The sequence below is a fragment of the Lates calcarifer genome, linkage group LG7_1, assembly GCF_001640805.2.
Source record: "Lates calcarifer isolate ASB-BC8 linkage group LG7_1, TLL_Latcal_v3, whole genome shotgun sequence".
Taxonomy (NCBI): Eukaryota; Metazoa; Chordata; class Actinopteri; family Centropomidae; genus Lates; species Lates calcarifer.
Window position 1 is genome coordinate 17,144,623 of NC_066839.1, and position 27,054 is coordinate 17,171,676.

A 27,054-nucleotide genomic window follows, 5' to 3' on the forward strand; every position below is an offset into this window, starting at 1 on the left:
GGACTGCTGAGCTGGCAAAGGCTGTGCTTATGTAAGCAGAGTATAACAGCTCGCAGTTGGACGGTAAATACAGAGGACATTCCTTCAATAAGTATAACCCTGAAACCCCTTTATTATCGTCCTCTGAAAATCCCATCTGCCGTGCGGGTTCTGATGCAATCTGCAAACTGGGGCTTCTTTCAATAATATGGAAATAACCTTTTCTTTCCAGTGACATCATCTAGCGGTTTCATTACTGTTTACATGAATAATAACCACCGTCAGTTTTCATTCAAAATCAGAAAGAAACGGAGAGCAGGCAAGACTCAACTTGCGGCTCTGCTACATAATCCAAACGTTGACAAAATCCATCTTGCTCTGGTGCTTTATCTGCACTGTGGTTGACTGTATCTCAGAACAGAGCATCAACCTGTGTCAACATGCAAAAGAACACTTGTAAGAATAGCACTCTAATTCTCATGGCCTGTGGAACCACTGGAGAGATTTTTCATAACACAAGGACAAAGCTCTGATGAAACAGCTCAGAGAAACAAAACCCCCCTCCATTCACTGGTGTCAACTGGAGTTTTACCGACTATTAACCGAGCACTGATGGATAAAAGGGATCTCTGAAGGGCTATTAGCGAAGTAATTGCCACAAAGAGAAAGAGATCTTACGTAAGGGCTGTCCAGATAGACAGTTATCTCATCCTAACCACGACTCAGATTGGATTGATGTTGGACTGGAGTTCCACAGCCTTTGACTCGACCCGACAGCAGCATTTTGAGATGTGGTGAAACTAAGCGAAGGTGACAGCACTTATACTCTGCAGTTGTCAGGAAAAGAGGCCATTAGAAAGGAAACAGGAGAATGAGAGTGAGACGTACAGTAGGGAGACAAGAGATACTGTGCAGACAGGACAGATACAAGCATAATAACCAAGGGAATTCTATTACATCCCATTACAAATGGTTAAAGCTGGCTCCATCCAGGTCTCCACTACAGAGGAAAACAAGGCTAGCCAGGACTTATTATCCATGCCACTGAATTTATCCCTTCAGTGTTTTTCTGACTTATTTTTCAACTCAAAATCACTTCAACCTACTGGCAAGAAGTGACCAATGTCCCTGGCACTGGGACATCCTCATCCTCTTCTGTGGAACAGAGCAGTCTGAAACATATCCAAACAGGGTCATGGTGCTAACAAACACACATCCACAGAAACAGGCTATTTTTAACCCCCCCCCCACTAACATAAAATCTCCTTGTAAGAAGCAGCAGCAGCAAAACAACATTTTTATCTACCAAGTGTCTGCATACACACACACACACACACACAAGCTTTCCCCTGTCAATGGCGAGGCAGCTAACAGCTTCAGACATCAGAAAGAGGAAAAGCACATGCGTCTGTGTACTGTATGTTCGCACGTGTGTGAAAGATGAAGTTGAAGGTGTGAAATATCACAGAGAGGAAGAGTCAAGTGAGCATAAATGCCAGCAACCTTTTTGAGAGCAAAACTTTACAAGCCCTGACAGGCAAACATTAGGCTACACTCCTGTTTATTTTTGTCGCCGTCTTGCCTGCTGGGCTGTGAGACGGGGCTGCACCGAGAATACATCTTCTGTTTGATCGCAGCTGCCAAGCATTCTCAAGGTGTCTGATCTTGTCTAATTGCTCCCAGTTTGAACTGACCTGGAGCACAGTGTACCCTCCAAAATGGTCTGTTTGTCTCTTCACTGTTCTGTATCCCTTAGCTTGATCCCTGACTTGACTTTAATTGGTGCTGAGAGACAGATTATTCATTGATGCGAATAATCATTAGTTTCGACTGACAAGGCATCAGATTTTCTGGATCTATAGCATCTATTTTGATCATTTAAATTAGCTAAGTGCATGTGTGTAAGAGTCAATATGTATACTAAATACAGCTTGAATTTTTCTTATTTGCAGAGAATACTGAGACAGCTCTGAGAAGATACTGGAAAACAAAAACAAAGTATTAAATCTTTAGAAATACATTTTATGTTCTTTGTGTGACTTTTATTTGGCAATGGAATTCTAACATTACTCCTTGATAACCGACATAGGCACATGTATCGTTTGTATAAAACAGTGCAGTATGTTGATTTCTTGTATACTAACTGCAAAAACAATATACTGTAACAGCACTATAGTACATACTGTACCCAGTGAGCACATAGTATTGAATTGGCACGCGACTAGAGAATCTGGGTTTAGGTATGTACTAAAAATTGAAGACTCAATGTTGATGCATACTCACATCACTATATTTATAATAACAATAATAATAATACATAAAATTTCTATAGCACTTTTCAAGACACTCAAAGATGCTTAACAATATATAATATACAAAAGAAAAGAGAAACAGTAAAAAGAAATAAGTAAATTAAATACTGACTGTTACTAACTAAAATGTTCTGGCAGTGTGTGTGTGTGTGTGTGTGTGTGTGTGTGTGTGTGTGAACTCTATAAAGTATACAATCAATAAAACAAGCAGCAAACCCAGCTCCAATCATGCAACAGTGATTAATCACACCAGTAAACATCTAATTGCAGCTAATGAATGGCTTCATCAAGCAGCGATGCTACAAACATCAACCCCATTCCACCCTTAAGGCAATAATGACATTTACGACTGCTGCAGCTTCCCATGTTAAACAACTTTACAATTTAGGGCATTACATCTGACTGGATGATGTTGTGGATTATGGTATTATATATATCCTCTAGTCCAGTGCATGGGGAGGGTTTTAAATGTCATTACATACTGTGCTGTGGTATATCATAACGGTCCCTATGCCATAACGGCCACTGCAGCATTGAAGTGCTCCATCCTTTTAATAGCCCAGAATTCCACCTCTGACTTTGTAGCCATTAGGTTTATTAGTGTAGCTTGTACAGGGGGCAAACACATACACAAACACAAACACACACACACACACACACAAACAGACAGACAGACAGACAGACACACACACAGACACAGACAGACAGACAGACAGACACACACAAATGAACATACATGAACACCAAGGGGAGAATCACGGGAACAAATTCCATTAGCGAGTGAGACTAGAGGTTTACAGGCAGATGGTTAACTTGCCCTGAATCGATCTGATGAAGACTCCATCTTTCTCACACACACACACATACACACACACACACACACAAATACCTCATAAAGCCTAATGGAAACTCATCAACCGGTAATTTTATTATATAAGACCTCCCTGACACCCCATCGTCTGGTCGTCAAGTCACGCTTTCACACTTTATGATGCAGGGCTATCATTTACACAGCAGGGTGGTTACAGAGGCAGTTTGGTTTGATACATCCTCTGACGGGGCAGAATCATAAGTCAGGCTCATCAATCTAACAGCCATGGTCTTTGAAGATTTTTTGGAGTCTGGGTCCCATAAATGAAATGCAAAACAGCGAAATGTGTTCCCAACCTATAAAATAAAACCGTTTTTGACTGGAAAATTATAACTGTGGCTGAGGGTGATGTGCTTCCGCTGGATTCCAAAGCCGCTGAACTGTAGGAGGTGGTTGAATAAAATACTCAAACTACTGGGTAATGGTTTAAAAGACAGGGAACATTTTATGTGATGAATCTATCAAAACCTTGCTAGTTTGGGTAGTTTCAAACTAATATCCCGGTTATGAATCTCCAACAAGGAGTGTTTGTACTTTTTACAGATTAAACAAACACTATGTTCTTTAATATACTAAAAATTATAAATATCAACTCCTAACTTCAAAGCATGACACCAACATTCAAAAGCAAAAAAACTGACAGTATTTCGATTTTATTTTGAAGTTTGAATCAAAACAGTCTGGATCTTATGCAAGAAACCAGGTCCTAACAGGGCCATAGACATTTAATGATGTGTGATATGACAATCTAAATGTGTCAACACCATGAATGACTAATGCTCAAAATCAGACTCTTTAGGACTGTTCATCTTTGCCAAGGGGAAAAAAAAAGTGAACAACCACTCCTTATTCGCTGTGAGGCTGTTTGTTTTGTAACAAAGTTACCCAATGTTTCCTCCATCACTTCCTTGACCTCAGTCACCTTCACAAACACAGAAAAAAGGCACAAAAGAGATTTTGAAAAGGAGGATTGGAGATTTGAGAGAGGCTAAATCGATGCTAACTTGATTTAAATGAGCCTTTGGCTGTTTTATCCCCTTTTTTTTATATATATATGGAGGGTTATCAAACCTCTAATCATCTTACTGTAAAAGCTCCAGATTAGCACACATATGCCAGCTCTTTGTCCTCGGCAACATTCTCTCACCCCTCTGTCTCGCTGGTGGAGACCTTTCCATTTGTTTTCCTGTTTTCCCTCTGTCTGTGGATTTCTTCCACACGTTCTACTTTTTTTTTCTCCCACTTCCTAAAAGACATGCAGGTTAGACTGACTGGCGGCTGCAAATTGCCCGTAGGTGTGAATGTGTTAAGTCTGCCAGTCTGTGTTCACCCTGTGACAGAGCGGTGCCCTGGCCAGGGCGGGCGGCCTCTCGCCCAATAAGAGCTGGGATACATTCCAGTTCCCTGCAACCCTGCACAGGATAAAAGCAGACACAGACTCAGGGGATGTATTATTGATTTTGTTGCATCTGTGTGGTGTCAGCACAATGTCCAAAAAGAAAGATATAAGCCTGACTTTTTAATTGTGCAGTAGTAGCTTATTACAATGCTGCAGGCTGAAGACTGATGTCAGCATATTTATCTGCTTCACTAGCTTAATTATTAGCTTTATTTACATTTATATATAACATATATGCTATTGTTCAGTAGTCCTACATAGAACTGAACTGTGTGAACAACTGAAAGACAACAAAGGGCTGTTTCAAAAGTCTCTTCAACGTGTGGAATATGAACTCCACTTCGACCCCTCTCTCTCTCTCATTTTTCTTTCCGCATGTGGAATCCCATGAGGCAGTTCAGCAACGGGCCATGTTCACAGGCACCGACGCCTGACTTACGTAACCAATTCACCGTTTTTATTCTGACATAATGACAATATGCTGCGCTCACTTTACCTTACTTCCAAGTTCCTGTCAGCGCGCTCCTCTTAATAACATTCCCCAGGAATTTAAAGGCACAGCGAGGTCCCACCCAAGAGCTATTAACATCTGCGGCGTTGCAATAAACACAATTTTACAGTCAATGTCTCCGATTGAAACCCATAACTCATCGCAAAACTGTAAATAACCTCAGACCACCACTGTGATGTTTGATAGGTAGCAAAAACATTTAAGCAGCTGGAGACACTCCAGGTTGGATCAGTTATGAAACACACTGATGGCAATAAGTCTATAAAAGCACGGCTATAATAGAGATTAGCATGGCGTTGTGTTTGTTGGATTAAGATACTGACTGGAATGTAGGAAAGGGAGTGTAGAGTATGTCTGCCTATGTACATCTGCAATCAGTATTCTATGAACGCTTTAAGCTATCTTATTTTCAGAATTTGATAAAGACTCCAGATGACTAGTTATTTGACTTTCTTTCTTTCAGATATTCTTACATAAATCATTATTTATTGTAGCAGAAAGGTTTGCATGCAAAATGTAAAGCGCAGTGATAGCAGCTGCAACAGATTTCTCTGTTGAAATATTTACCTCTCTGAAAATTAAAGTATGAAATGCCAGCAGGAAGTCCTCATTCGGGGCAGGTGCAGTGATATTTCTAGCCTTTCAGTCTTTTTCTGTGTGTTTTTAAGGTTTTTCTTCCACACTCTCTCTAACCCTCTCGTCGGCAGCAGCTAAGGTTTCAGGGATAGCCAATTCCCAGCTGTGCCTCCTAGCAGTGACATCTTCCTCTCTTTTACACCTTGCATTCTTCATGTCCTTCCTTAGACTCTCATTTTCCCCTCTTCCCTCTCACCTGCTCCTCCTCTACCTTATCCATTTCTGCTGCTTATTTCACCTTCATGTTCTCTTCATGTTCACCTTCATGTCCCCCCTTCCCCCCAACCCCCACCCCTCATCCATTTTTTCCTAATCCCACCTCTCCCTCTTCCACATTTTTCTCAACTCTCCTCATTTCTCAGCTTCCCCTTCTCCTCAGCCCTCATCAGCCACTGATGGCCACTGATGTGGGCTCACCCCCAAAAAAAACCTCCTCCGTCAGCCTTTCCACCCATTTGGTGAACCGCGCCGCCATGACTGTGGTAAATACAACATCAACACAATGGAAATGAATTGCCTGCCTCTGCGTTCATTTGACTTGGCAGGCTTTTATGATACTATTATCTCATCCAGCATTTTCCGAAACGGTCAATTATTAACTTCTGCACGGAAACTGCTCATGTTATACCTTTTATCTTGTTCCACGCTATATAAATACTGCACCATATGTAGCCTGAGTCTGGGGAATTGCTAACTGGTAGCACATGACACAGCCTTCTTTCTTGATCCTTTTCCATTTCATGCCTGCTGCTTTTGTTTGTTGTTTGTGTGCTGACTACGAGGAGGCCCTACAGGTACACAGTCCACATTCCTCCTTCAGGGAGCGGATTTAAAGCCACCGACGGCAACAAAAAAAAAAAAACTACTGGATGTACATGCATTCCACTGAAACAAGATACAACTTGTTTAAAAGTTTTCTAAACAGGAAGAATAAAATCTGACAGGAGAAATTTGGTGGGGAGAGAGATGTACAGTAGAAAGCCACGAGGCTTAAGGAGGTGCCACTCTGTAGAGAAAGCGCGGTAAAGCGCACCCCATAATACTGAATAAAAGGGCATGGTATCCTAGCAACAAGCAAAAAAGGAGAAGCTGCTTGCTCTGCAGTGTCCTCTGTTGCTCATGGATCTTCAACCTTGCATCTTTCTCTTAGAGGTTCTCCTCCACAGCCTTCTAGGAGACACTTTCATCCTTCGACTTCCTGTTAGGACACTCTGTTGCACCCTAATAAGGGCACTTTGATCGTGTGTGCATGCCATTTAACAGCGTTCTGTCTGTGTTTAAGAGAGTGCCTCGGTTCATACAGTGCATATCATACACAGGGCTACGTGCCATGTATTTAAAAGAGTGGTGGGCAGAGATATAGCGCTGGATCCTGCTCTTCAAATCCTTTTAACGGAGAAGCCCTCCCCTCCAAACCCTCTGCCATGTTTCAGAGAGCCAAGGCAGTGCTAAAACATCAATGGTTTAATCCCCTTACATCTTTTTGTTGACTGAGAGGAGAGCGAGCAAGACACCGAGGATATATAGGAGATAACACTGTGCACCATCTCTCGAAATCCCTCTTGGCTGGTTTTGTTGCTCCAATTAATCTATTCCAGATTGAGATCACACACACAAAAAAAAAAAAAAAAAACAGTGATGGGTTGCTACAGAGACAGCCACAGGTCAAAGTGGAATTATCAAAGAAATTTCAAAGACCGTGGAGTGTATATGTGAGAAAACGGATGTGTGGGTTCACTGAGTTCACACGAGTCTAACCTCACTCAGACATCATTAAGTATCTCAGCCTCTGCAACATATGCATCAGTGGCAACAAGCTACATTATATAATATTAGGTTTCTCAGCCTTTTCTACTTACTTATATGTCCTTGCTAAGTACAACCACTTTAAGATTTATTAAGCCATTGGTTATTTAAACTATCCTCAGTTCAATTATGTGGGTTTTACATAATTTAGTGGAATCTAAAATATAAGTAAATCTGGGTCTATAGTCTGTGGTTACAGTCCAGCCCAGTTGTAAGCATTGAGATGTCCTGCAAGCCTTAACAACAGTATGAATCCAACAGTGATTAAACAATCATTTTTACAGTGAAAATTGACATTTTCTAATTAAAAAGCCACCCTTTACATATATCTAACAGTGTCTTAACAAGCTGGAGCAAATGAAAGATCAAGCAAGCTATTTTTGATTTCACAGGGCTACAAAGACAACTGTCACATTTAATCAGCCATAGCTACTTAATATTAATTCTGAGTTGAAGAAACAAACTAGGCAAACTAGAATTACAGCCTCATGGGTGTATGCCTGTGCCAACCACTCACGTTGCAGGAAATATGGTCACAATCTTCCCTTCTCCGTCTGGGTTATGGTGTTGAGGGTTTTTTTTGCAGAACATTATGATGTTGCCTTAAAGTTGACCTTTGACCTTTTGAACGTAAACTGTGACTGCTTCGTCATTTTATCCTGTTAGCATATTATCCTGTCATTTGTGTCAAATTTTGTTTTGATTTGTGTATGAATTCTTGAGTTATGGTCACAGGTCACAGTAACCTTGACCTTTGGCCTTAAACCACCAAATTCTAATCAGTTCATCCTTGAGTCGTGGAGGATGTTTGTGCCAAAATTTGAAGAAATTCCACCAGCCGTTCCTAATATATCGTGCTCACAAGAATGGGACAGATGGGCAGAGGCCTGAGTCTTCCAGCAGTTCTAGGTTATCACCTCACATTCATTTGAGACAGCTAGCTAGCTGGTAGCTTAGTAGTTGTCAAGAATAAATGACACACAGCTGTTGAATGGAGCTGTCAGAATGAGATCTCCATGATTCAGGGATATGAGGCACCTTGGTTCCTTATGAGAAACACTCCAAGTAAAGTGTTAACCAACCTCTGCTGCCTTGCAAAGCTGACGCCTGATTCAAAATGTGCTGATGCTGAGCTCTCCCAAAAACAGCAGCAGAGCAGAGGAGCGAAGCAGTGTGAGATCAGAACTAAAGAGGCCACAGCGCTGAGAGAACGAGGGGAGAAACGGGCCAGCTATAATTGGCTGTCAGAAGTGTCATCTCCTCTCAGCGTGTGAGTGAGAAGAGTTTGGAATATGCTGCGTGATGCCTTTCTGAAGATGAATAACTGGCTCTGTTTGCCTCATCTGACACCAAACCAACTCTATATGAAGCCATAATGTCCATCCTGACAGACACTGACAGCGACAGAAACAAGGACACCATCTTTTCTCTTTAGCCTCTAAGTACAAACCAAACTCTCTCCACACCTACTTTCAGTCCACTTCTCATCTATCAACCTGCGTTACATCCTCTTTTAAGATCTATCACTGTGGCCAACCAACCAGAGACAGGCAGCCAGTGTGTAATCAGACATTATCTGAACATCTGCTGAACCCAGAGCTAACACTGATGGAAGGAAAGAGGATCGGAGGAAGACCCAGGAACATCTCCAGAGTTTTAGATAATCACGTGGACATCCCTGATGATTGTTCCACGAACATTAATGCCCACACAAACATCCTCCAATACCATGAATATCAAACACATGCAAACAGATGAAAAGATAAAATGCATTTGTACTCGTACCTCTCTCCCTCTCATCCAGCGAGGCTGCCAGTCATTGATTTAGTCGGACAAACTCCTTTTACGTGAGCCCGCATTTTCATACGATTATCAGCTTCTACCTAAGCGCTTTATGATTGTCACAGTCGCATCAATGCAAATGGAAACGCTTTGCACTTTGGCTGAGTTCAAATAAATAATGACTTTGATCATCCTTTATAATCTGAGATCAAGCCTAGTTAAGTGGGGTGGTTTCAATACATTTTTGATGGAATTTCAACAGCTATAATATTGCCGCTGAGTATTTGTCATGAGCAGCACAACAGGGACGCAGTGAAAGACAGATGAATCATTTTTTGAATTAATATTTCATGTGGAGAGAAGACTGATGATGTATTCACAGCACTGAGAGTTCAAAACTGGCCTCTGACCCTCCCCATGTGAATCACCTACTTTTCATCGGTCAAGCACAAGCACACGGCAAAAAGGTTTTTGACCTCAAGAGTGACTTCAGGGAACAAGAGGGTCATAAAATCTCCAAATAAGTTTAGAATTATTTATGTTCCAAGGTGTGGCTGCTTCTGGTGTTTTGCTTTCATTATCTCTCATGCTTTATATCACCATCACAGCTCTAATGAAAGCAAGATCAATTTCACAATATTAACACATTTTTCAAGTTTTTCCCACTTAGTACAGAGGCAAGTAAGTCAATCTGAAATCACAAACATTATGATTCTGCTAAGCTAGTGTCCTGTTAAGATAGTGGGAGGAAACTAAATATAGGTAAACGAGGCTAAAAGTCGACATGCTAGCAGCTGTGTGAGGGGCGTACTCATGCATAGTGGTTAATAGAGATCCTTCATTGTTAGCCCCCCACCAAGTATTCTGACAGAGAGGAAACTTTTTCCACCGTCTTTGTGACACCAAGTGGACAACAATAGGCTACGCTGACAGATGGCCAAAGTGGTATTAATGTGGGGCATTAATGGAGAAGGGGGTGGGGGGTGGGGTGGAGGGGTTGCAATCCCTCACCACTGTAGAAGAAGACTTCAAAATACAACTCATACGTTCCCAAATGAGTTCATTCTTTACATATTTAGCTAAATAAAAAAGACCATAACTTCATTCATCCCACACATAATCCCCTTGGACTGATCGCTCGTCATGCAAATGTTTCATCTACTGCTTCTTTCCAGGCTCCAAGTAACAAGAGTGAGTCAAGAGAAATGTCTGTCTGGAAGCCCATCCCAAACCAAAACAGAAACATGTTTTCCCAAGTTGCACGGTCCAGTCTTGGCGCTTAAAACTGGCCTGCAAGAGGAAATTAGCCTCCAGAATAGCAAAGCAAGGTTACCTGAAACCATCCCAGAAAACTTCCTGAGGATGGAGCAACAACACTGAGACTGTGCAATTCATTCCAGATGCCTCAGTCAACCATCGAAGCTTCACATTATCTCATCCATCTCTGGGGCCCGCTGCCAGATTCACATTTTTGCAGGCGCTCCAGCTATGCCAAGTTACAACTGTGTCTGTAAAGTTGTTATCGAAGCAACAAATCAAGTGTTTCAGTATTTGTTTACTGCAACAGCACAACAGATTTCCCAGTAAGCTAAAACATTTGCCTAAATTCCAAATGAAGAGATATGAAAAATAATGAGCCATTCCATGTGGGACCAACCGAAAGTGGCCCCATGGCCACATTTTTAAAATGCCAAGAAAACAATCTGTAACTGTGAAACTACAAGTTGGAGCAAGGTGACAGCATTATTCAAATGTAAGAAAGGTGAAGACATCTGCTGACTCCAGTCTCCAATGTCACAGTAACCAAAAGCAAAGAGCTGACAGGCAGAAAATCCAGATGAACACCTCGTTCCTCCCAGGCCTCGAAAGGAGCTGATGAAGAGGTGTTCTGTCTCGGAGTTGCTGACTTTTGGCAACATGGGACCGCTCCGCTGTCGAAGGTCATAGACAAAACTGAACTGCTGATAGTGAGTTTATGGAGCAGCCCCAGATGGGTTTTTGTCACTGAACGCAGTTACTCTTTTGAATCCCCTCCTGTGTCTGCTCGTTGCATCTTAATCAGCAGTTTAGATCTCATCCCATCTGATATATGACACAGATCAATAAGGGTCTTGCCAGGGGTGCTGTCCCTCTCAATAAAATCAGCCTTAGTCTGTTAAGGTCAGGCTGACAATGGAGCAGAGAACAAGCAAAGGACATGTCTTTGAAGAACCGTATACACTACAGGCAAGCTACTTTCAGAGGACATTCTTTCAGGGCTTACTGAAATTAAGCCAAAAGGATGTTTGGTCAGAAAATATGTGTTAACATAAATGTTATTTCTCACTATTATGAGAAATGTGTACTGAACTTAATTTCTACTGCTATCTGCTTAGCACCAGACAGCTAACAGATAGAAGTTAAGAACTTAATAATGTGCACAGCTGAACTTTTAGCAGCTAAAGAACTAGATGTTTCCCTTGAAGAGTTGATGAAACCAAAAGCAGAGCTAAAAGAATGCTACTTTGCTAGATGGCAAGAAATGCAATTCCAAATGGATGCTAATGTTGCTCTGCCAGGTGTTTAGAACTTATCGAACTGCCATATAGAAAGTAGCATTTAGTGTATACTGCACTTAGCTACAAAAAAAAAAGGAATTGACCAAATAATCACTTAACAGCTATGTGATGAAGTGTTGGCAGGAGCATTAACTTGAACTAACTTGCTGTTAGCTCCATCATTTACAATAAGAAAATATTAGAAATATGAATATCATATTGGAGAAATATTAGTATTTTTCCAAAGTTAAAACAATGTTAAACTGCCTGAAATAAAAGGTCTGTTGTGTGTCTAGCATGCCAGCTAGTGTAAGTTACTGAAGTGTGACGCCCATAAAGAAAATCATATGTAACAGACAGATTTTAAATGTCTAAAATTTTATTGTTGTATGCATTAGTAGATATACATTTAATATATATCACCTAATTGGGTATTGCATACTGAAAAACCCTTCAGATGACAGATAAAGTTGCCAGACTAGGTACAAGTACCTGCTTCTTAAAATAACCCAGGCTAAAGTCAGGTTTCGAAGTCTGAAAGAAAAACTGGTTACTTATGGCTTATACGTGAAAATGAATGTGTAACTTCGACCACACCCAGTTCGTCTTTTATGAGTGAGTTACTTTGAAGCACCAGAACCAGACACAGACACACACACACACACACACACACTCTCACACGCACACAGGGCTGACCTCGCTCTGGCTGGCAACATTCTGCATGGGTCACTCAGCATGGAGGCCGACCATGCCCAAACCTATCCCCATCCCCCTATCCTTTACTTCCCTCCGCTTCAGTGACTCTCAGGCTAAGCATGGGCGCCATCCCCTCGCCCCACTGATCATTGCTGTTGCCTAGGCAACTGAGCAACCCAGCCCCTCCAGCAGCCCAGTGCCCAATGAACAGAAAAGAAGGACATCCGCTTAAATAGTACAGACACAGAGAGAGACGGAAGGAGCTAAAAATGCCTAAATATTTGTGAGAATATATACATATACATATCCTATTTGCTGGATAGGACACCAGAAAACAGCTGCACTTTAATACAGTCCAACAGTGGTGACCACACAGACGAAGCAGCATGTAGAACTTGTTGGAAAAACTTATTTTTTTGTAAAAGGTACTGCATTAATTGTTTCAGCGAGTCCATGTCTGTGTGCACAAGACTCATGCCGGCTCAATAACCTCATTCTGTCGGCTGAGTGCTGCGTTGACGGGAATGAACGGACAGAGGATCAGACAGCAGGTTCACAGGAACCGAGAGAGAGAGATGGATGCAGATGGAGGGTGAGGGGAAGACTGGAGAAGTGGAGTCTGTCAGACAAGGGAAGACAGGGAGGAGGTAAAAGTTCAAAAAGTGACCTAGAGACACACGCTTCTTTTCATTCTCAATCTTCCTGTTCCTCTTTTCCACACAGTCTCATTCCTGCTGTGTCACTAAGAGCAGAGGGACCCACTTCCTCTTTTGTTTATCCAGGAATGTGGGACGCCCTGACAGGCTGGCTTTTTACTGACAGCACACAGCTAAGAGTTTCCCCCGTGGCTCTCTCAGTCTCTTCTGTGAGTATCTGTGTGTGTGTGTGTGTGTGTGTGGTTCCACTCCATTATCTGCGTTATCAGCCGTCCAGGCCTCACACTGACAGGGTGCTGGGAGACGCAAGCCAAACAAACAGTACTCTCAAAACAGTACCTGATGCAAAATTAAAAAACAACAATAATAATTTTTAATGAAACTTTCAGCAATACAAGAAAAAAAGTTAGTGAAAATTCTAATTCTGCACCTGGCAAACTACAAAACTTTACATTGAAATAAATTATATGTAAGCATCTTCTTCTAGAACAGTAGGTTTTTAAAAAGGGAAACAACCTCTACTACAGGTTTTAACATGACCCAATTTGATCCTATTATTTTTCACAATTCTAATAATCTTAGAGCTGTAATTTCAACTCAGTCTCCAAGAGTACTTGTTCTTCCTTTTTCAAAATGTGATTATACACCACGGAGGTACAGCCCTTTATTAGAAAAGTACGAATGGAACCAGGGGTAAGGTTGCAAGAAATCAAGTCAGCATGTTGCAACACAGAAACATGAATCTCAACGTGGACAAACAGGATATCAGCGACAAAAACATCCTATTCCTGCTAAGACGCCCTTTTTTTTAGCCTCACAGACTTGCCACACAATGCCTTGAAACCACAGCCGAGAGGAAAGCACCATTGTGCTGTTGATCCTCTGGTTTCCTTTGAAACGAGAAAGGGGCTCACACAGAGAAACGCCAAGGCTGACTTTAACGGGCTCGCTGTGATTGATTGATGTTTATTTAAGGAAAAACAAAGAAGATTCTGAAAACCTGACTCCTCCTTTGAAGAGATAAAAGTAGTGATAAAGATTTTCGCAGTGATGTAAAAAAAAAAAAAAAAAAATCGAAACAGGAACTTTGACTCTTTCTCATAAAAGGGACTCCAATAGGTCTTTTAATTCGAGACTGTGCTCTCTAGAGAGACTTGATCTGTACTTTTAAAGCTTATTGATCATTCACCTCAGAGGGAAAATGCTTCTGTCACACAATATCAAGGCACTGACTAATTTGCATTAGCGTGATAAAACACACATACACACACACACATGCACGCACACACACTGGTGTCCAACTGGGAGGGCTGGTTCTACAGTTTCATTGTGAGCTTTTAGGTCACGTCACTCCCCAAGGGTAAAAGAAAAAGAAACTGAAGAGAGACAGTGAGACAGTGAGAGAAAAGTCTGTAAATCAGAAAGTGGAAGAGTTCATGCTTGCTGTGGCACCTCATATAATAAGACACACACACACTCACACACATAGAGGCCAGGTGCTAAAGACCCCAGTTTAAACATGTAATTTTACAACCTCTCAGTGCCTTAATTAGTACTAATTTGGACCTAATTTGAGCCTAAGTGGGAAGGTTTACAGGGTGACTCAGTGGAGTGACTAAACCTACAAAGACATGGCTTCTCAGGAGCAGCACAATTTACTCAAGAGAACAGACGTAGGAGGCCAGCGCAAGCAGTATCCCTTGATGTGAGACAGCATATTTCAATGCATTGTGCTGAGGCTCCAATAAGTCTTGATCTCCAGTGAATCACTAACCTATCAGACTGGTTTCCGAGAGCCACAGGCAACTGAATGGAGTGACAGACTCTGTGGTAATGAGGACTGAAAAGTATCTCTTTTCTTTGCAAAATATTTGGTTCTAGAAGCCTGGCTGTGCTTGACTACCCGCAGAGCTGGTTGGTGTAGCTAGAAAGTTAACTCCTAACATGCTAGCCTGCCAAGACATTTCGATTGAATTCATTAAAGAGTTAGAGTGAGGAGGGGAGAAAAGACTCTCCTAACCTACAAGCTTGCTAACTATTTGTTATCAACTGCTAACTCAGTGACTAACAGTAGAATAAGTTTGCAGTTTATTCAAAAGACATTCATACACCTGTCCCATAACAGCCTAGAAACTAGCTAATAGAAACTAACAATTTAGATTCCAGAGGAATAAAATACATACAGGAAGGAATACATAAAAGTAGATGGTACAACACAGCTATTAATCTGCAGCAGCTACCTCCATTTTGGATTCTCTGGCTCTGTCTTCTCTCAGGCATTAGCACTGTCCAGGTGGCTTACTATTGGGTCAGAGTTCACCAAAGAACTCCACATGAAAACTCCGGGCAAATTTACTTCACTTTCACAAGTGATTCCATTATTTCGCCATTTTAAATCTTGACGTGACCAGACCGTTATGGGAGAGTGTGGGGTGGGCAGTGTAAGCTTTTCGCTAATGAAGGTCTATTGTTTTAGCAGTCAGCTGTAGTGGTGCCTAATTCAACATCTCACGGGCCTTTGGCAAACACTTGAGAAAACAAACACACACATACCACATTGCGTGAAAGTACAGGATTAAGCCACTGTGGCTGCATAAATGTGTCAAAACTAGCCTCAGTTGTCCCTGCACAGCTGGACAAAAACCATTTGCTGAATCAGTCTTTATTTAACTGAATTTTTTATTTACCTTGCATCAGTCTACATGTGTCAGTCCATGGTAAACCAAGGCTACAGTAACTTGTGAAACTAGTAATTCTGAAACTGGAGATGTCATAAAGGGGATTAACAGAAACAACTTTCTACAGCACAGGAATACTTTATGGGAAATAAAACTCTGCACTGCACAAGCTGATGAGATCCTGTCCCACCCAGTCTAATGCTAAAGGATCTCAAAGTGGTAAAAGCAGTAAAATATGTTGACATCAGCTTGGGTCTTTTTCCTCCACCCGAGTCTAAGAAATCTCATTCTCTGTGGTTATTTTGAGTCATTTTATCTGCCGAGTTAGAAACAATATTCCTTTAAGGCAACTAAAAGGCCAGGAGAATGTGTGAGGGTCTGTTAAAGGTCAACAAGCATTATTGCATAGAGGTTCTTTATCAGTTCATCTGAACAATGTCAAATCAGCGCTTTGCTGTCTCGCTTGGCCACTTTGTCTTAATCTCATAAGGCTATGCTCAGTCTGGGTGGCACTATAGGGGAGCCTAATGCGTGCTCTCTGTGACAGCGTCATATTTCAGGAGGTCTTTGACTGGAATTGGGTTCCAGACCACCAAAAGTGAATGCAGACGTTGAGTACTCTGGAAATAGAAGTCACTATTATAGGTTATGAAACACAGTGTAGCCCCTGCTGCTTTGTCTTTCTATTTCCCTCAGAACAGAAGCCTTCACTCTCCTTACACATTACAGCACACACCCTGTCCAAGTAAACACACATATACACACACAGCTTGTATCCCCAAAGGAAGAGGAGCGGAGGGGGGGTTGTCAGCCGTGTCAGCGCACAAGAAATTCAATTAAGCAGACAGCAGGATGCCTTCGAAACCCAGCCTCCTTTGAGCTCAATATGCCTTCCAACAGACCCCACCACTCCACCCCCAAGCTTCCCAGCCAACCCCTTACTGCCTTTCAGCCACTCCCCCAACACCGCCAAGACCCATAGAGGGCCCTTTGCTGGGCTCCCTTTCATACACTCCTCTCACAGCGCCCCATTTGCCTCAAAAGAAATGGAATTCTTTCCAGAGGTGTGCTAGACAAAAAGATGAAAAGTTGTAAAAATTTGACTAAAATGGTACAAAACACGAGCCTCGAGCTCAAGCAAGTAGGTTTTACTCTTAGGTCACCAAACTCATCTATATCCTCTTCCTTTCTTTGCATTTGTGTGTGTGTCTGGCAGACGGACAGATGCTGTTCATTTAGCACTTGAGTGGCAATCCTCGAGCTTGTCTCCTAAATGCCCAGGGGAGCCGCTGGCATTTGGACAGCATTAAATAAAGCCACTCAGCAGACCTCACACCGCGTCCAGATTTGACCTCGCAACATGGTCGCTTCACTCAGATTTCAAGCAGCCAATTGAGTAAATCTGTGCTGGGGAAGGAGATCATTTTCCGACGAGTCAGGCCTATAGAGGCTAGCTACAACCTGCAGGCAACTGCATTTTCTATCTGAGGTTTTGAAAATTAGTTATTGATAGAAGTGATGAAACACTTGTTTGATCTAACTGCTTCTGGGTACAGTTATCCAACTTGTGTAATAGTAGATTGCAATCAATGTAGTATTGCTTTGTTGTTGTTCTTATCGATTGAAATCTTACGCAATGTCAATAGTGGTTCTGTTTCTTTCCACATGGAGTTGTTAGCAATTATGTTAAAGCCAGAAAGATTTGTGATGCTCAGCTTTATTTAGGGCAAGATAGCATCAATCTCATTACTGATGCATTGGTATGAACAATGAATAATAGACCCTCTCCCAAGTGAAGCGGGCCGTTCCCATGCTAGCGTGTTATTGTGTGTCTGTTCATCATTGTCAGTGACGAACACACTGAGCCAGAGCCTCAGGAGCACACAATGTCACACACATCTAGCAAAACAGCTTAGAGAGGTGCTAGGACGCTGCAGACACAATATTGATGTTACGTAATGACAGCCCAAACACTGCCAAAAAAACGTGTGTGTTAGCATGAGTGTATGCCTGTGTGTTTTTGGATTAAGGGCTCCCTCAGCTCTCCCTCATACACGCCTCCATCCTTTTGTATTTGTTACCTTCACGCACACAATTCCAGGAATGTCTGATGGATAACATGTGACCTACATGATCTGATTTGAAGCTGCTTGCTTTGAGCTCCTACTTGCTGCTGCCACCATGTCCTTGTAAATCAGGGTGAAATCAAAAAATATGTAAAGTTTCAGCTAGATGGGGTTTGGTCCCCCCCCCCCCCCCCGCACATGAAACAGTTTATTCCCCACGTCAAGCAGATCATGGCAAGTTATCAATCCATGTGCAGGCTAAACGAGGCTTAGTGTCCTCCTGTTCCATCATGGCATTTTCATCCCAGCTTGCAGCTTTCAGCCATGTATTTAGGTCTTAAAACAGGGACACTGATTTCTGGTCCCATGCCATGCATTTCAAATGGGCCCTAAGCAGACACAAGTGCTCTTCCACAACCAAGGACAACAATAATAATCAGCAAACGACCCTAAAAACAAAAATCTATTTGTTTGAGCCCCCTCTAAAAGCTATTAAGAGAAGTCCTCTTCCTTGAGGACCATGAGTGCAGTGACCTAAATCAGTGCAGATTCAAATGATGGGGTAGCATGGGACTAAAAAGGCCACTTAAGGATCCTTTGTGAGCATATGTGTGTGTGTGTGTGTGTGTGTGTGTGTGTGTCATAATCACCCCAATCAAGACTTACAGTGAGGTTAAGCCAAGGACCCCCCCCCCCCATGTTAATCCTTCACAGAAATTTTGATCAGCATATGTTGTGAGTGCAATCACACTCATATGGTAACCATGCAACACAGCCTGACTATATTATCTATGAGCAATGAAACCAATAGAAATATTAATACTTGATTCAGAGGCCTCAGAAGAGCAACAACTTATGTCCCTTATCCAGAGAGCTTTTTAAATCAGGGATGACTCAATCACAAGGGCTGATTCACCAGTGTTAAATGAATAAACAGAGTCTACAAGCTGTGATTTTGGAACTCATATCAAGCCTGACTGGTTGGATTGGATGTACTTCTTGTGGAGGCACATCCAATCACAGGCACATGTTCAAAGGTGCAAGGCATGTGCGTACTCACCATTAAGTCCATTGGGGATGCTCCTGTGATGGTGTGGTGCTGACAGGTCATCCATGGACCGCCTCATGGTGGGGCCCATCTTACTGTTCTCTGTGGGCTTGTGTATGTGGTTGTGATTGTGGTGATCGGGGCTCCCAGCACTACCTGTGCTAGATGTGCTACTCCCGTCCCCAACATCCCTGACCGTGCCAGTGCCCCCATTGAGATTGGTCAAACTGGACTGACTGTCTATGGAGCTCCTGGACCCTGCCCCGTTCCTCTCCTCATCCAGCATGAGGATGATCTCCTTCAGCTCAGAGTTCTCCCTCAACACGGTCTCCTGGTTGGCCTCCAGCTCCTTCAGCTTCATCATGTAGGTGCCCACTTCCTTCCACATGGCACTGGCAGTGTAGCGGCCAAAGCGCTGCCACTCTCGGGACAGTTTTTTGCCCTTCTGTCGGTCGTCATCCAGGAAGCAACATAGCTCCCGGAGCTCATGGTTGTCGTCCTGCAGCTTCTGGTTGATCTCTTTCAGGCTACGGATTTCGTGCAGGTGCACCTGCAGCCTCCGGTTGATGTCTTTCATCATGTTCCCATGCTCGATCATCAAGTTCATTTTCTCACTGTCAACCTTCCTTAATCTCCTGACCAGATCCTCTTTGCTGCACCGCAGCAGCTCCTCGTCCGTCAGCTGGCTCAGGTCATCCTTCGGCCCCTCGGACGGATTTTTAGCCATGACTGCCTTGGCTATGAGTCTCAGTTCGTTTAAAAATGTGGCTTGAGATTAACTGTCAGAACTCATTTAACCAACCCTCAATTGCGGAATTGTGTTAAAAAATGAACACATTGTCCAAATTGCCAAAGTATCGTTATGTCCTCCTTTTCAACAGGCCGATAATGAAAGGGAAAATATTAATGGGATGCTATGGCAACCCGAGCGTGAACTGAATACCCTCACTAATCTTTCAAAGGAAAATCCTATGTGAATCAACTGCTGGTATTCACATTCCGTCAACAACGAAAACACATGATTTTAAATTGATTACCAGTGATTTTCAATCAGGTCCTGGTCCCTGCCTCCGAGTCCCGTCAACACAACACACCGCGTCCCATCGCAATGTGCGCCGTCCCCTCTGGACATCGCTCCATTCAAATGATGAGAAACATAAAACGCGACAATCTGAAATTCTTATCTTAATTTTACACGAAAATGGCGACCGTTCGACTGAACACGCTACCTGTGCAAGCCCACTTTTTTTTTTTTTTCTTTTACCGGCGGTTCTCTCCTGAACGCGTTTTACGGTCAACAACCCTTCTCGGATAAGCCTCTTTACTGAGGTGGTGTGTCGGCGGACGGAGGATTCAAGCCTTTCCACCCTGCCAGCTCGGTATTAGCAGACCCCCCTCCTCCTTGTCCAAACACTCGGGTTTGAAATCATTCAAGAGGATTTCGGCCAAGATGGCCAATCAAGACGTGGGAGAGGAGTGGGCAGCAGGTAGATGAAAAGTGCGGCGAAGCCTCATAAGGCACAGGCTCAGCCCTCTTAAAGGAACAGTAAGACAAGTTCAGGGCTGGGAAGAACATGTTTATCACTAAGATAAATAACTCAGCACAGAACAATGGCTTAGGACTAGTATTTTCTTTAATATGTAACATAATATATTCTGTTTTTACATTACAGCACATTTAAAAGATGAATTTCTAGCTTATTACATCCATTAACTTACAGTGTTAGACTTCTGATTGCGAGTAAAAAGATTTTCTCTGTTAATCTTTAACCATAAAAATGTGTTGTATAAGTCATTTACTCAATTATCTCATTGTTTTAAAATGAAAAACCTTAACCCCACTTATACTGATATCAGGTTTCTACTGCAAACTGATTCACCACTCATTAATCTTCTGATTACATAAAATGTTGACAAACTCCTGAAGTTAAGTTCAGATGGGTGACAACTTTTGAGTTTCAATACCCTGAAAAGCGTAGTTTAACAGGTGCTTTTAAGAATTCTTTGCAAGCTCTCAGCGCCCTCCTGTGTACACTACTAGTGATTGCCAAAAACACAAACTGCTGAGTACATATAAAATCACTGCACAGGAAACTGAGCATGAGATAAAATCAGTATCAAGCATTGAATCCATCATCAGTATATAAAAATGATAAACATATTAAAAATTAGTTAAAATAGTGCCTATGATAGCTGTTAAATGTCCTTGAAGGGTTTATTTTTACTCGTGCAAATCTGGTATACTGGTGCTAGTGTTAATGATACTGTAATCTACTCAAAAAGTGATTTACTGTTTGGAAATGATAACAATTGTAATTATGACCATTTCATATAATTATGACTTATATGTCGTTAAAACATGATAATATTTCCTTTACAAAGGAGAGAAAACAATTAACAGAGAAAGTTATAAAACAACAACTAGAGGAAGCTAGTGCAAGCCAACAACCTGATTTCCCCACACTGACATGTTATACTAATGTGTAGCCATCTATTTCTTGTAATTCCTGTGTCTGATAGTGCATACCACTCCACTCTTGGGCCTGAGTGTGCCAGTGTCCAGAATGTCGAAGTTCTCGCCAGGGGCGAGGGTGAAATCAAACCTCTGGAGCAGCTTGGCCATGACCACTTTAGCCTCCATCTAAAAACACATTCAGTGCGTTTAATATGTGTTGCTGAAACTATGTGTCTATTATTTAACACTGTTGTTGTCACCACCCACCTGGGCAAAGTTCTGTCCGAGGCATGAGCGTGGACCCAGGGCAAAGGGGTAGTAGCAGTAATAAGGCCTTTTAAAACAAACACAAGACAACTTCATTTAATATAGAGCACTTCCTACTTTCATTTGGGTCAGTGCTTTAAAACTGCAAGACTCAAAATAAAACATGTCTTTGTATGCATCTTACTTGGCAGCATCTGGGTGAAATCTGTCTGGATCAAATTTCAGGGGGTCCTTGAAGAATTTCTCCAGTCTCCCAGACACAAAGGAGCTGAACTGAAAATTGTGACAACAGATTTTTTTTCTACAATAAATGTCTCATTTTGTTGTGTTTTTTTAGTGATAGGTGTCATTGTCCTTTGTGTATATAAAACAGAAACACACTACAAAACTTTTTTTGACGGGTTGTAATGCACACTTTTTGCTTTAGAGGCACAAACACACTCACAACACCGCTGAATCCTCCAGGTACGTGGATACCGTCAATGACCATGTCTTCAGATACCTCACGAGACGTCCCTGGAGCTGTTGGGTAAAGCCTCAGAGTCTCTTTTAGCACCTGGGGTGAGGTTACAGTGTGAGGTGGATGTTTTGGGTCAGTTGCTTAAAAACAATTGAAGCACACTGCAAAATTTTCGAGGTGAGGCCAGTAAATGATGCTGGTTTGGCATATACCTGTGAGAGGTAGGTCAGTTCCCCCAGGTTGTCATAGCTTATGTCCTGTTTCATCCCAATGACATCATCCACCTCTTTCTTCACTCTGAGAAATAAAACACAATTTAAGAAACCACCACTTAACAGCTCTATTACAAAGCAGTTTTTCACTGCATTATTAGTTCTTACTTCTCCAGTATGTCAGGATGTCTTCCCAGTTCCATGATGCAAAAAGAAATTTGATTAGCTGTTGTTTCTTGCCCTAAAATGTTATAGATGACAAACATGAATCAGAGCAATCCAGCAAAACAAAATTACCACAAAATACTAGAAAACTATCTTCTATCAAAGTACACCATCTGATTGTTTATGTCCTTGTATATAAAAACTGTTTAAGGTAGAATGTATGGATTATTTTGAATCTACACTCAGCCATACAGTGGGGAGCACAGTCCTTGTTACGTGGTTAGCCTTGGTGCTACAAAGAATGCACAGTCTAATTCTGCAGCATTTGAAACACCACAGACTCACCCGCAATGAAGAATGTCACAAAATTGTCCAACATAAACTCTTCATCCTCTTTGGTCATACTTTCCTCTGGAATAACAAGAAAATGGAATCAGAGTGTTAACTAATATTTGACTTATTTCCTTTCATATTACTAGTAAACAGAAGCATCCATTCAGGATAAGTCCACCACATCAAGATTTGCATATTGAAGCAGTAACAGCTAACAGCTACATATCTATGTGTCTTATCTATCCACATAGTGTATCCATTGGTAAACAGGTAGAAGCACAAATTAGCATTTCCTTCTATTAATATGGATAGTTGAAATGATAATGCTTTATCTTTTTTGTAACATGTATTGTTTAGTCTTTGTTATGTTCAACATTCAGTATGTTAGAATCTATGCTCTGCTTACCTAGACCATATTGTGTGCAACTGTCATGACCCTGTTACACCACAGGAGTATATAAATATTCTTATCTCTCCTATTTGAATCTGAACTTTAGGGACTGGTAACCTTTGTCAGCTGTTTTGATGATTTGCGTGAGGATGTCCTTGGGAACGTCATTGCCGTTTTTTATGGCAATCTTTCTCTCATTGATCCACCGAGCTCCAGTTGTGCGCAGCAGGTGACACGCTTCCTTTACTTCATTAATGAATGGTTTGTTCTTTGGCTTGAGCTGGGAAAGCAAGATTTTAAGATGTCACACAGTTTGCAAGGTTTTCATTGTACTTAGTTCATCCAAACAGAGAAGTCATACCTCAAAAAAGAGATCTCTGACATAATACATCATCCCTTTCAGACATGTCTCGATGGCTCTAGGGAAAGGTGAACTATTCTTCAGCAGGTCTAAATCCACACCAAAAGCAACCTGAGAGTTATCAAGAAAACAAACATGCATTTATATATATGAAGATAGTGAAAGCATAACTAGACAAGCCTTTGAGATGAGCTTGTGCTTTCCTGACAATCAGGAAAAACTTGGTTATGGGCTACAGCGAAGACACTGTAAAATGAACTATCACACAATACCTTAGTGATAACATCGAGGGTAACACAGTTCACTAGGTGGAGCATGTTGGCTTCTCTTTTGCTATCAGCGATATCTGTGAGTTTCTCCATCAGTTTCTCTGCTGTCTCATTGAAGGTGCCCATTAGACCTCTCAAATACCTGGAAATAATGGTAGTTTTAGACAGTGGAATAACATACCCTTAAAGCTGTGCAGAAATTCTGTAATTGGACAGTGTTGCACAAAAGCTACCCACAGTCTCAACAGGACCTACAATGATCAATAATGCTGTACATAAAATAAAGGTTGAACAGATTCTCCATTCTGTCTTTTTGTGATAAGTAAATAACTCACAAGCTGCTGAATGCGGGGTCCATGATCCGGCGTTGTTTGTACCACTGTTTGTGGTCCTGTGCTGTTACCAGGCCATTACCAAGGAACCTTGAAGAGGGGTGTGAAACACAATACTTTCAAAATGGTAAAATAAGATTGTAAATGATATGACTTAACAAAGCAGTGAACCAGCAAATGCTGACTGACAATACAAACAAACAAAGTACCAGTTCAGGAATTCAAAATATTAACGTCATAAATTATACTTGTTATTATTATTGCCTATTGTTGCCAGGCCCGTTTGGTAATGGTACAGTATTTGTATCCCTGAGATGTATACAGGCAGTAAAACAAATCTGACAATTTGATTGAATTACCTTTGACCAAACAGGTTGAAGAGTTTCTTGTACACAAATTTATCTTTTGGGTACTTTGGGGACATCAGGATTTCCTGAAACCACAACCAAAAAGGGAACATGCAAAGATAATGCAAATATTATCAAAAAATCATCAGGAAATGTGCTGATATATTTTTTTTACCAAAAAGGACAGTAGTTGGCACTGTAGGGCAAGATTGCTATCTGAATTTCTGCCATCAATTTCTTTTATCTACTGACTGTACCCTTTTACACTGTTAATTGTGCAATGCAACGGTTACACAAATGTGTTTACCTTGGTCGCCTCTGGACAGGAGATACACAGTGAAACATAATGTAGAATATTTATCCTGTAAACAGGCCCATATTTCTCGGTCCTGTAAATGACAACTTCAATATAAATATACACACCTGTAGCCAAACTGAAGATGCAAAAATATTTATTTCATACGATGAATCGACATGGAATTAACGACAATTTCAATACAAAAAAAAATAATAATAAATAAATATTGAACTGAGAGGGGAGCAGCACATACATCCACCATAACAAACACATACCACGGACTTAGCTAGCCATACCCTGGAGCTTCTTATAGGTGGATTGCGTTACTTCATTGCCTTACCGATGGTTCCAGAGACACAACTGACATACTTTTTAAAACTTTTCTTGTACTCACCATTCAAGAAATTTATCGTGTATAAGTCCATCATTCTTCATTGCCCCCAACAACGACGATGAATGTCCTAAGAAAAAACTACAAGACACAAAAGAAAGTCTAATTTACGAGAAAAACAAGTGACACAAGCGTTAGCACAAATTAAACAATGAAGCACTTTGCTCACTTGTCTCTCGGTGGTCCAGGAATGTGGTCATATTTCATGTGAATGTGTTTAAGATAAAAGCAGTAACCAACAAATGCAATGAAGATCAGAAAGAACAGAAACATCATAGCTTGAGCAGTCCAGCTCAAAAGTAAATGGAAAATTGCCATTGTGGTAAGTCCCACGCTATACGTTGCGCACGGCTGATCCACAAGGAAGTATAATAACTCGACAGGTCGGTAGGCTTGTTTAAAAGCTCAAGTACAATAACTGCGTCATCATTTCCTCAACTTTGATAAGGTAACACGTTGAAATTCCTAATGTACACCGATAGGCGGCAGAGCAGGCTCCATAGCTCAGTGGTTAGAGCACTGGTCTTGTAAACCAGGGGTCGCGAGTTCGATCCTCGCTGGGGCCTGTTTGGGGGAGCTCTTTTCCCCTCCCAGCTGACTGACTTTTTCTTGGCCTCACATTTACCATTGGACGTGAATGTAGTCACAGAACGTCCTAGAATCCTCAAGAAACACAGCTAATAATTCTGATGTTAACGCCTACTGAACAAGTTTGACTAATCTGCTCATTAGCTAGCTCTCTTATATTAATGCTATTAGATATGACTGCAGTCACATCACAGGTACATAATAAATATAGTGTGGTAAAGTAAAGTAAAATCTCATTTGCCACCATGGCCAGCTTACAATATTAATCAATAAAAATATGAAAACAGATGTTATATGTGGAAATTGTAGGTTTGATCAGACTTAATCAGTGACAGACATTTCTGCCAATCATGCCAGGACACCCAGATATGTGATTTCTTTTACATAAACATCAAAAGTAAAACAAATTAGAATATATGATACATGTGTTTCAGCTATTTATGTCTTAGACACTGAGCTATCATAATGAGTTTTTTACAGACAAGTTTTGAATCTGATTAATGAGACAAGCATCTTAAAAATGGAGCCATGTCAATCAGTTTAGTCAGGATCTTTTTCAGATTATGCAGTACCATATGGCATGGCAGCTTTGTGCTGAAAAAGAGACATCGTAATGGTACAGAACACAGACACCAGTTTAGCAAGAACATTCTCTGTAGTCAGATTTATGCCAGGTCCCTAAAAACAAGCTAGTATGCCTGTTTATTGATGCAGAATAAGGCCTATGATCCACTGCACCTTGTTCATGATAATCATGGCAAAGGTGAGTTTGAGTTGTCACAACTTTAAAAGTTTGAACCACTGCCTCCACCCACCTCAGAGTTCATCCTTCACGAATCAGTTTCAGCATGGAGAGACAAGGGAATTCCTCCATGACTGAAAATAGGATCAATATTGCCAAATGGAGCATAGAACTACGTAGATAGATGCACTTCACACATCATAACCCGCTTGCTTTCACCTCAGCCCTCCTTTGGTTTATTCAATTACACTCATCTCCAGGAGCACTGGAATAATAGGGTAATTGTTTGAATCAACACAGAATCTCGCATAGGTTTTATGAAGAAATGCGTACAGAGGTGATAGGCTAAATGATGCAGATGGGCATTGTGAATCAAATGCGCACTTATGTTTGCGCGTGTAAATATACTGACTAATCATTAAACCAATTCTGCGATGCAAAAAAGAGGGTAAAGGCTGTGACAAAG

General features: G+C 41.5%; 2 protein-coding genes and 1 non-coding gene across 6 annotated transcripts in view; 1 reads left to right on the forward strand and 2 right to left on the reverse strand.

Moving 5' to 3' along the window:
* The window catches only part of ccdc85cb (coiled-coil domain containing 85C, b), a 45,430-nt gene extending 24,927 nt beyond the window's left edge, over nt 1-20,503 (reverse strand). For all 4 annotated transcript variants that reach the window (XM_018697907.2, XM_018697906.2, XM_018697905.2 and 1 more), the window contains exon 1: nt 18,990-20,503. In XM_018697907.2, coding sequence (XP_018553423.1) covers nt 18,990-19,704 — 715 coding nt within the window. In that variant the 5' untranslated portion in view covers nt 19,705-20,503. The remainder of the gene's footprint in view (nt 1-18,989) is intronic.
* Nucleotides 20,504-20,593: 90 nt separating this feature from the next.
* On the reverse strand, nt 20,594-25,690 carry LOC108898059 (cholesterol 24-hydroxylase). The gene is made up of 15 exons (XM_018697903.2): nt 25,428-25,690; nt 25,262-25,339; nt 24,877-24,958; nt 24,582-24,655; nt 24,226-24,312; nt 23,894-24,032; nt 23,622-23,732; nt 23,378-23,540; nt 22,882-22,947; nt 22,540-22,612; nt 22,372-22,456; nt 22,145-22,255; nt 21,884-21,972; nt 21,700-21,766; nt 20,594-21,618 (listed from the first exon to the last, which is right to left on the reverse strand). The coding sequence occupies exons 1-15, from the start codon at nt 25,574-25,576 to the stop codon at nt 21,469-21,471; spliced, it is 1,524 nt and encodes a 507-aa protein (XP_018553419.1). The 5' UTR covers nt 25,577-25,690; the 3' UTR covers nt 20,594-21,468.
* Nucleotides 25,691-25,751: 61 nt separating this feature from the next.
* On the forward strand, nt 25,752-25,824 carry trnat-ugu (transfer RNA threonine (anticodon UGU)). The gene has a single exon. It is a non-coding gene; the product is annotated as a tRNA-Thr (tRNA).
* The last annotated feature ends 1,230 nt before the right edge of the window (nt 25,825-27,054 follow it).

Bases quoted from the DNA above. Each gene is read 5' to 3' on its own strand.
- LOC108898059 (XM_018697903.2), bottom strand. From the start codon at position 25,576: ATGGCAATTTTCCATTTACTTTTGAGCTGGACTGCTCAAGCTATGATG. The intron at 23,541-23,621 runs GTATGACTTCTC...TTGCTTTCCCAG, and splicing joins TCAGAGATCTCTTTTTTGAG to CTCAAGCCAAAGAACAAACC. The intron at 22,948-23,377 runs GTTACCAGTCCC...TTGTTATTCCAG, and splicing joins CATCAAAACAGCTGACAAAG to AGGAAAGTATGACCAAAGAG.